The 11,076-nt window shown below is 44.3% G+C and overlaps 1 protein-coding gene across 6 annotated transcripts in view; it reads left to right on the top strand.

Moving 5' to 3' along the window:
- The first annotated feature begins 270 nt into the window (after window positions 1-270).
- NFATC1 (nuclear factor of activated T cells 1) overlaps window positions 271-11,076 on the top strand; it is a 359,353-nt gene continuing 348,547 nt past the window's right edge. For 4 of the 6 annotated variants that reach the window (XM_029590832.1, XM_029590833.1, XM_029590829.1 and 1 more), the window contains exon 1: window positions 271-403. In XM_029590832.1, coding sequence (XP_029446692.1) covers window positions 286-403 — 118 coding nt within the window. In that variant the 5' untranslated portion in view covers window positions 271-285. Of the gene's footprint in view, window positions 404-7,385; window positions 8,107-11,076 lie in introns of those variants that run through there. The other 2 variants (XM_029590835.1, XM_029590830.1) reach the window with 2 other exon arrangements.

Genomic DNA, 11,076 nt, shown 5'->3' with positions numbered 1-11,076 from the left:
TTTAAAAAGGCAGCAGTGAGCCAGCGGCTGTGCGTCAGAGAGAGACCTGGAGACTCTGCAAAAGTCACTGAGCAAAATAAACAGCCCTTAAGCGAGAGGGACGGCGGAGAGACACCCCCCCCCCCCGCCTCCTTTCTCACTGCCCCAGCAGGCACGTTTCGCTCCAGCCGGAGAGCGCGCGCGGGGCAAATTGCCCTCTACCAACTCCCCGCCCGCCCCCCCACCCCCGATCCCATCCCTCCCCCGCCCCCCTCCCAACCGAGACGCGGTGCAGCTGCAGCGTGGATGCCCCGCCAGAGCCTTCCTGCTCCTGCCAGCCTTCCGCTCGGCCCGCTGAGAGAAGCCCGGGACTCGCACTCCTTCTACCCCTCCATCCCCACCAGTATGAAGTCTGCCGAGGAAGGTAGGGTACTCTCAAGCTCTCCCAGCCGCTTCTCCTTGCCTCTCCTCTGCTTTGCACTATGCCTACCTGGCACAGTCACCTGCCTCCAGAGCCGTGAAACCATGCGGTGAAAACTGGGAACAGGGATGCCTCCGAGCGGTGCACTTACTTAATCCCCCCCCTCCCCTTCCCCGGTATTTCCCCATAAGAAGCCTGTATTGTGGCTGTGACTTCTTGCCAATAGGTGTCTCCTCTTCCCCTTGCGATGCATGAACTTGGCCTGGGCTATATGGATCGTCTCTCTTCAGTTTGCTGGCAGTTCTTTGAAAACTCGTGCAATAGATTTGAGCTTTCCATGCCTTTGTCTAAAAAAAACAAAACAAACGCGGGTTTTCTTTTGTGTGGTGTTAGTGGGTGATAGTTTAGAATGTGAAGTTCAGTCGACTTGTGCATGGCAAAAAAAAAAAAGTTGAGAAGGGGAAATAATTAACTTAGCTGTCTTGGAGACAATCTGCTGCTTTATTTAGTAGCTTCAGAAAGGTTATGTCATAGGACAGCTATAATTTCACAACAAATTTAGCTTGAATTACCTCTAATGCTCATGCAGGATTATAAAAGATGATGACGAAACGTAATGAAACATTACACCCAATCCTTAAAACATTTTCTAGCCTTAGAAACTAGGACTCTGTTTAATTGGAAAGGTGTAATACTAACGTAGTTCCCTTGGAAGATGTTTAAAATCTACTGGCATCCTCTGAAGGACTTCTATTATGATTTCATAAGTGTCATCTGTGAGATTAATTACTTTTCTTATGGCTTTAAAGAATACTGCAGGTTGATGTTGGCATTTTTCTTTCTTTGGTTGTGAGAGGCTATTGAAAGTATTAGTACAGATTCTGAATGCCTGTCAGAGTGGATCCAGTATTACCACTTTAGGTTTGTGGTATAAAAAAACCCCATAAACAGCTGTAATAGGGTGTGCTAAACAGTTTGATTTCATAGCATCGGCTATTTCAGTATCTATTCTAAAAATACCAATAACACTTTTTTTTTTTTAATGTAAAAAATTAACATAGCATGGTAAGCAAAAGTTTTTTATAGTTTTTCCAGTTTGGGGTGCTTCGATATTTTTTCTTCTCATAACAGGTGCACCTCATGTTCCTTTTCTGTTATTTGCCATCAACAAGAAGAGGTGTTCAAAAACTCACTCCTCTTTTTGAATGGAGAGACCAACTAAGGTTAAATCAATGTAGATGTACTATATGAGGAATCCTTCCCCCCCCCCCCCCCCACCAATTTTTTTTTAAGAACTTGAATATCAAGAATTGTCAACTTCTCAACGTTGATTGCGCTTGATTTACTCTGTATTGTCTTGTCTTGCTGAAGTTATAAGGTTTTACACAGGATGCTCTAATTATATCCAGCTAAACAATTTTTAAAAGAGACTTTGTCAGAGAAAAAGACTTGTCAGCAAAATGGCTATCTTTAAATTATCTTGGAAGACTGATTAAGGTACAGTGTATGTGGCCTCCTTTCTGGAAAGCTTATTGTCTAATCATGTAGAAGGTTCATGTCTGTATCCTGTTAATGGTAGAAGTACTATATGCGTATTCTTTCCAATATCATCATCATATTCACACACAAACATGCCATGTACTGTGTCAGAAAAATGCCTCCATCTTTGCAAAACGAAATGCCCCTTCCCACTTAAACTAAACCATGGATTTTTAAAAAAATGACTAGCACTTTCCTCCTCCTACTTACTGTTTCTATTTAAAGACAGTTTCACAAATGCCTATACCAAAATGTCAAAAATAATCTGCAGTAATTTGCCTGAATTAATGCAAGCTGATATTCTGCAAGAAATTAGGCTAACCAGAAAGCATGATCTAATCTAGTAAGTATATCAAAGAAGTCTACAGCTACAGCTGGGATAAATACAAATTTAAGGCAGGCTAGGCCAGATGACTATGGTCACATAACATATACCATTTTAATTTGGCTATATAGCACAGTACTGTTGATGGAAATAATTACAGAATAGTGTCTTAGGGATCATTGCAATTACTCCTGGCATTCTATGAAATTTTATGGGGATTTCAAGCTTGATCTGCATTACTTTTCTTGACAACTGTCTCCCAAAATATGGCAAGCAGAAACTATATGATTTTCATGATGCATAATATGGTGTAAGACCGTAAACTTTCCCCAAAGTGCCTTTATATCCTATTACTATTAGCTGTCATGTGTCAGCTTGAGAAATAACCCGATCTAAAAGTTAGGTAATGGAATACACTACATATGCTGAACTGGCAAATCCAGAATGCATATGTAGATGTATGAAAAACAAAGTGCTGTTAAAAAAAAAAAAAAATTCAGACACGTACCCAGCGGGATTGTTTTCTTACATCACCAGATATACTCCCAAACGTCACCATGCTCAATATATTCAAACAATCTTAAGAATTTTATTTGTGATATTTATATTCAACCTTTCAGGCACTTCAAAGCAGATTGCACTCAGGTACTGGAGGTATTTCCCTGTCCCTCGAGGGTTCACAAACTCAAGTTTGTACCCCCGAGAGAAGAGGAGGGTGAAGCCTGCCTGCTGTTTCTTATGTCAATGAGGATTTGAACCTTGGCTTCCCTGGTCCACAGACCGCTGCTCTTAACATCTAGGCTACGGCTCCATTTTATTATACTCAAGTAGTAGGGTATTTAACAGATTGCTCTAGTTCCTATAAATAGGAGCATTAACCTGAAATATTGTAAAATATATATATATATATATATATATATATATATATATATATATATATATATATAACTTTTAAACTGGGGTCTTTGTGCTTATGTGACCGCACTAGAAACTGACGCCCACAATTCAGTGTTTGGCTGAACCCAAGTAAAAGCACTTCAGGCATTTGTGTCTGACCACTCTGCCCTTAACTTGTTCTAATCCTTGGCCGTTTCCTAAGAATACAAGGAGGATGCCCCTGAAGCCTAAATCCTGGCATTGTGGTTTTCAATGATCTGGAAGGAGGACTGAAGAAATAGGTTCCTTTCGCACAGACCCACTGAATAGCCTCTAGATAGTATCTATTTTCCTTCATTATAAAAAAAAAAAAAAAAGCTTTACTTTAGTGATCAGAATTTGATTTTAAATTAGTGGCTTCAGTACAGTGCACAGTAAATGTCTGACTGCAATACTCAAGGATTCAGTAAATTGGGCTTCCAATGTCAATCTACTAAATGCTGGGAAAAATTAAAGATATTGACATGTTTATTATAAAATACTAATGTGAGAGGAATAACCCTAATGGCTCTAATGATCCAAAGATTTATAAACAAAGAAAACTGGCTACATTTATATGAGGAGCGGTGACTTTGGTATATGGGAAGGCCCTAATAACCCAAATTTGAGTGAGGTGCTGGAGGCGGCTCCTGGTGCTTTCATGATCCCTCTCTTAGTTCATGGAAACAAGGAGGCCCGTTAGTGCTCATGCTAACACAATTCCCCAGTACCAAATTCGGAACTGTATTTATAAGCAGGTGCAATATGCAACTTAACAGCATCTCTTACTGGTAGCTAAGCTTTTAATATGGACCAGTAATGAGGTTTGCAGATAAAGCAGCTGCTTAGCCTTATTTCTGTGCTAAATTTACTGCTGTTTGAAGGGAGAGGAGCAAAGTGGGTTGTAAACGTTTTGCAAAGTAGAGGACATTTTTGTAAAGATAAAGAACTTTTTTTTTTCTAAGTTCTTGGTTTTTGCCATATAAAACTGTACACTGGACTTAGCTTTTGTAGGCTTCTTATCTGCATTAATGTGGCCAATGCTGGTGCTCTTAATAGCACCTGCATCTGGACCCTGTTTCTTCTTAATTAGTGCCCCAGCAACTCTGCATATAATCACTTGCATTCTAATAAGAAATAGCCAGGGTGTACATTTTAACGCTGAGGAATGGTACAAAGCTTTTTTGCACTGCACCCAGCTGTCCAAGCAGGCCTCACCTAGTGGAGCACAACTGGTGACAGTCCCTTGATAAGTCATTGAGACATCACTACACAAATTCATTTGCTTCCTGACTTATTAATCCTAAAATAAATTATTGCTTAGTCCTTATAAACCCAGAACAAACAGCTGGGAGAAAATAAAGCAAATGTCTAAGTCTGGGAAAGTTGAATTCTCTAGTCTTCCTCTGTGTCTGCTTAAGGCAGTGTTTCCCAGTCAGTGTGCCTTCAGAGCTGATCGGGTGTGCCACAGAAAAATCAGCACTGCCTAATGGTCAGATCCAGGCCAGCACCTGGGCTCTGCTCTCAGCACCTTACGGCAACGAGAGAGACAGTGGTGGCTCTTTTCTGAGAACCAGTAATCGTGCACGCCTCTTCAAAGCTGCAACGTGAGCCCCAGAGTGTGGTAATTAATGGGCAGCAGGCAGAGCACGGATAGCTGGGTTCTGCTTTGTGTGGCACAGCACCTCATCTTTTTCTTCTTTCTAAACCTCCTCCTAGCCTCTCCCCTCCCCCAGGCTGAGTGAGATGGGGAGGAGAGCATGCACTGAGTGCGACTTGCTCTGAGTGTTTGGAAGTAGCAGCAGTGGAGGAGTTCTGGCAGTCACGTGCTGCGGCCGAGGTAACTAACTTAGGGCCTGATTCACGAAGGCATTTCTCCCATTCTGTGTCTATGGGAAAATGCTTTGATGAATCAGGCCCTTAGCCGGCTGCCCCCACCAGTTCTCTCTTATTTTGCACTTACATAGAGAGGGAGCTGGTCTATCATGATGGATTCATGTGTTTTTGCCCCCCCCCCCCCATCTTTAAGGTTTAGAGAGACTGGTGGGGCTTCCAGTGCTTCTCTAGATAAGGGGAATGGAACAACTTCCCTACGAGGAAAGACTAAAGAGGTTAGGACTTTTCAGCTTGGAGAAGAGACGACTGAGGAGGGATATGATAGAGGTGTTTAAAATCATGAGAGGTCTAGAACGGGTAGATGTGAATCGGTTATTTACTCTTTCGGGTCTTATTGAAGTCTAATATTTTAGACAATAGTAGAAAGACTAGGGGGCACTCCATGAAGTTAGCATGGGGCACATTTAAAACTAATCGGAGAAAGTTCTTTTTTTACTCAGCGCACAATTAAACTCTGGAATTTGTTGCCAGAGGATGTGGTTAGTGCAGTTAGTACAGCTGTGTTTAAAAAAGGATTGGATAAGTTCTTGGAGGAGAAGTCCATTACCTGCTATTAAGTTCACCTAGAGAATAGCCATTGACATTAGCAATGGTAACATGGAATATACTTAGTTTTTGGGTACTTGCCAGGTTCTTATGGCCTGGATTGGCCACTGTTGGAAACAGGATGCTGGGCTTGATGGACCCTTGGTCTGACCCAGTATGGCATGTTATTATGTTCCTTTTTTTTTTTTTTTGGCCACGAGGCTTCTCCATGTCTACACATCATGCTCCACTGAGATTGATGTCGCACAACAAATTTGTTAATGTAGATGTGCCTTGGGCTTAAAAAAAAAAAAAAAGACTACACTGTGCTAAGCCCTAACTCAACCTTTGGCATGCTGGGAGGGGGCTGAATGTCAAAGACCCACAATTTCTTCATTCTGTCAAATTTTAAGCATCTCCATTTCAATCTGAGATGTCTTAAATTCTGTACAAGTCATGCTGAGATCCCTACAGACCCAAGCTGGTGTTGATGGCATTTCATCCCATTTCCAGTAACCCTCCCATCTTTAAACTATTCATAACACTGCAGTCCCCACAACTTTTCTTTTATGAGCAAGGAGAATTCGAGCAATATTGTATCTACTAGCTGCCAAGAAGAAAGAAAAGGAGAGGCATAATGCAATCTGAGAACATACCCTTTTCTTCTAGTTTAGGACTATTTTCAACTTCTAGCTTGGAGAGAATGGCAGTCTGAGGTGGGGGGGGGGGTTTTTTTGGTTTTACTTTTTCTTTTTTTTTTAGTGTGCTCTCTATTCTATTAGAGTGTGGCTACCAGGCCTCAAGCTCAGCTAGTTTTAGTCCTTCTCGAGTGAAGAAGTCTTTGCTGAGCAGAATGAGCACACAAATTATTTTCTTTCAAGAGAAAGATGATTCCCCCACCATCGGATCAATCTCAAGGAGTGCACTGCTCTTTTTTTTTCCCCCTCCCCAAGATGCTTTGTGTTATAGATGTATCAAGGGCTGTGAATTTAGCCTTCTGTCTGAAAATTCGATATTCTGGAACACATTCCCTCCAACACAAGTGGAAGATTATTAGGGTTTATTTGGTTTGTATGTCTGTTTTCATAACTGTTGGCACTAGTGGGTGCTGCAGCTGAACAAAAAAAAAAAACCAACCCCAAAACAAAACAAAAACCAGCAGCAGTCAGTCATATAATATTTACTTAATACAAATGACCTCAGTCTTTCCTTTAAGCAGCTGCGGGTACCTTGAATTCGGCACTCCAGCGTCTTGGCATACCGAGGGGGTCGCCAACCTCATAAATTCACAGTAGAGTAAAAAAAACAAAAACAAAAAACAACTTACTCAAAGCTCCCCGTACTGTAGATAATTAGATAGGATTGCATAACAATGGGGGGGGGGGGGGTGCATGACCTTAAATCACTTGTCGGCTACACTGGGAAAGCGCGAACCTCTTGGCTTGTGCAGCCTTCAGTGGCATTTTCTTTGCTTTTCAGAGACTCCTCCCAGCTGGTGGAAGGACAATTAGCCCGCATTAATGAGCCTGCGGCTGCTGTCAGAAGTTGGCGTCTCGCGTCCTGCAGCTGAAACACAAGTAGGGAGTAAAAGCTGGCGGTGGGCTGGGGGCGCTGAGCGGGCACTGCCCCTCCCCCCCCCCAGCCCCCACCACGTGGCCGCTGAGCGGGCATTGCCCCTCCCCCCCCAGCCCCCACCACGTGGCCGCTGAGCGGGCACTGCCCCTCCCCCCCAGCCCCCACCACGTGGCCGCTGAGCGGGCATTGCCCCTCCCCCCCCAGCCCCCACCACGTGGCCGGAGGGAAGCTGACACTCCGCCGAGCTGCCCTGCTCGCTGCCTAGTTTTGGTGGGTGGAGGAGGAAACTTTCCGTTAGGAACTAACAGAAGCAATGGCCTTAGCGTGAGGAGTGAGCGTCTGAAATTAGAAAGCCCTGCCCACCGGAGCAGGTGCCCGGAGCCCTCCGCGGCTTAAATTAGGAGCGGGGCAGCGTCCAAACCCCACGAAGCCCTTGCGGGGGGGGGGGAGAGGCAGTGTCTATGCAAAACCCGGAAATATCAACAAAAGAGAGAGAGAGGGAAGGGGGTGGGGGGGAGGAAGGAGCGAAACATAAAGCGCTAGGTGCGAGAGAAGGGGCAAGGCAGAAATAGTCCCGCCGACCTCGGAGCCGGAGCGAGAGGCGCTCCCCAGCCCTCGGCGGGGCAGGAGCGAGAAGAGGAGAGAGAGTGCGCGGGAGGGACGAAGACGACCACAAGTAGCTGCTTCCTGCTGGCAGGAGGACGCGGGGTGGCTTGCTTTTTTTTTTTTTTATAAAGTTTGCTCGCCTGTTTTAATTAATTTTGGGTTGCTCTGGGAGTTCAGAAACGTGCTCGCTCGCTCTCTGTGCGTGTGTGGAAATAGTTTTGGGAGGAACCGATCTCCACCATGAGCGCCCTGGGGGAAGAGCAGGAGTTTGATTTCGATTTTCTTTTCGAGTTTAACCAGAGCGATGATCCCGGCAATGGCAAAGGTTGGTAAGAGAGCCGGCTCCTTGGTTTTTCCTTTTCTCCCTCTGTATATATATGTGTGTGTGTGTGTGCATTCATCATCTCGACAGCCTTCAAATTTACCCCGGAGAGGGAGCTCCCGGCGATCTTCTTTTCTCGCTCGGCGGGACGGCTGCGTGTATATATATATATATATATATATATATATATATATATATATAAAATATTGTAACGCCTCCCTGCTTATTCAATTTAAAGGGGAGGATGCGAGACACACAAACCCAAAGTGCAGTCTTGGCTTCGTGCGGGCTGCCAGGCGACCGATTTAGCGGAGTGAGTCACTTTAGGGAGAGATGTGGCGCTCCGCTGCTCTAACTCCCCCCCCCCCCCCCCCCGACAGGGGTCGGCTCGCGCGCTGCCGGATTTAGAGGCCGAGCACCTGTTCTCTCTCTCTCTCTCTTGCATTGTTTCTGTCGGGTGGGACGGGTCGGCCCGGGGAGATCGAGTGAGCTCTTGGACGGCACGGATCGCTCAGTAAATTTGGAGGCTGTGAGAAGCCCCGAGGGCCTTCTGGCTGGGAACGCTCTAGACATCCCCAGCCGCCCCCTCTCCCCCCCCCCTTGGTAGTACTAAGCCAGCCTTGCGTTCACTCCCCCCCCCCCTACTTTTTTTTTTAATTTTATTTACTTTAAACCAGCGTCCTCACCCATCCACTGTATTAAAGCTTGTAGCCGCCCTCTGTCAATCTTTTGGTTGGCTTTGCTCTCTCTCTCTGACTGCTTCCTAAGCTCTTGTTAATAACTGCTCGGTGAACTGCGCATATTGCTATACAAACAAAACAAAAACCCTTTCCATGTGTCAGATCATGGACCAAAGAGATTTCCCTGTTTTTGTCTATGGGGAAAATGTCTCCTTCAAGCTGCCCGATGAGTAGAACCCGTGGCTCCGGATGTGCCTAGGTGTGAGCTATTTCAGGATATCACCCGCTTGCCACTGACCCCGAAAGACCACGTGCATGTTCTGTACCCGCCCTGTGCAAGACAAGTCAACTTGACAGGCAAGACCTAGCAGTTATGAACTGGGACGCGCACACACACACACTAACTTTCTACTGCTTGATGAGCAACTTTTAACTTACAATCTTATAGGTTTCAGTCCCTTCCTTTTACAAGTTTTAAATAAGTTAGTATCTCTCCCTCCCTCTCATAACTAGCTCCTGCCATTATAAAAAAAAGGGTGATCAGTCAAGATAACTTCATAGTCGTCTTCTTAATATGAGACAGACTAATTGATGCCATACAGGAAATACTACTTTTTTTCTCTTTGAAGGGCTACCCCAACTCTTTCAGTCTGCATTATGTTGAATTGATGTATTGCAGTTTTGGGAATAAATCACTTTGTGGTCAATTTCATAAGAAGCTTCAAATAGTTTTCTTACTTTTAAACTGAATCTGCATCTCCCCTAAGTGACAAATGACAAATTACATGTATTACAGAACATCAGAAGTTTGCAGATTTGAGTATGCATGAACTAGTCCAAGACTTAACATGGAGGCCCTATTCAAGCAGGATTTCCAGAGTCCCATAGATAACCTGCTCTTTGCCTTCTCTGCTGTGCTTTCTGATGTATAAACTCTAAATGAGAACTCAGACAATGGTTTTGATAGTGGATTTTGCAAACATATAAATGTTTTTTATTTTAATGAATTTAATGAGCTTTACAATATATGAACTGTAGCTTCTGGGTCATTTTCAGGGCTGTTAAACCTCATATGTTCTGTAAATGTGTGCGCACTCTATAGGGAAGACATTAGCCACCTTCACAGTTCACACTTTGCCAATGGCCTTAGCTTAATCCCCCAATAAAATATTTAGCACAGTTTTGAGGTCAATAAATTATAACCACAGCTCTCTAAATATGTGTGGAGTGGAAAAGAGGCCTTAAGACCAGTGCCATTACATTTGATATCTTCTAATTTCGTATTTTATTTCCAATAAACACCTGGCATTTTGTCTTGTCACTTTATGGGAATAGTATTTATATAGATTATTTTTGGAAAGGAGGTTTGTATAGTGGAAAAGAGAATAATCCCAGAATGTACAGATAAAAGCAGAATTCAGACTGGTACATTGCACTTATGGAAAGTGCAAGCCTCTTCTATACACAAGTCTGGAAGTGCAGTGGAAGACCATGTATAATGGTTTATGTTCCTTGCCATAGTCTTGCTATGAAAAAAGTATTCTTAAAGGACAGGAGTGGCAAATGCCAGAATCTAAAAATGAAATTCCTTATTCTCTTGCACCTTGATTCTTTTTTGCTGGGCAGTTTTGTCTTTTGGGCTCCCAGTTCAAGCAGAACTGGATAATGGTACCAGGCACATTTGTATTAGCATCTCCCTGGGCTTCCTCCTTGCCCCCTGATTTTATTTGGATGCCCTTTGCTGGCTAGCTCATTCCCACAGAGTCCCTATTCCCTGGCCAGAAGCCACTGATTTCAGCTCCCTCAGCACCTGCTACATACGCACCCTCAGGCTGACCCTTGAGTGTTGCCATTTCATAATGGCTGTAGGTTGTGAACATGGCCTCTGTAGCAGCCCCCGTGGCCCGAGGAGCAAGAGGCAGGCTTGGAACTGGACCCCGGGTCGCTGTGGCAGCACAGCCATTGAGCTATTGGGTTGGTCCAGCTTGATGCCCTCTTGGACAAAGAGTGCTAGTATTAAACAGCAATTAAAACAGACGGCTGTCTGTTTCCAGCAGCCTGCCCAAATTCCCACCGTGCACTGCAGGTGATGTCACACTGTACCTGAACCTCAGGGGAAAAGAACAGAAAAGACACTGAGGGCCGGATGTACTAAGGGGTTTTTCCCATTTTGTGTCCACGGGGAAAACACTTAACTGCACCAATACAATTGAGACCAGCCGTTCTGTTAATAGAAAAGGTTAAATCCATGGAAACAGTCTTCTGTTTCCTCCCTAGGATTCAAAGAGCCTGC

This window comes from Rhinatrema bivittatum, chromosome 2 (assembly GCF_901001135.1).
Source record: "Rhinatrema bivittatum chromosome 2, aRhiBiv1.1, whole genome shotgun sequence".
Lineage (NCBI taxonomy): Eukaryota > Metazoa > Chordata > Amphibia > Gymnophiona > Rhinatrematidae > Rhinatrema > Rhinatrema bivittatum.
This window is presented reverse-complemented; position numbering and strand designations above follow the sequence as displayed.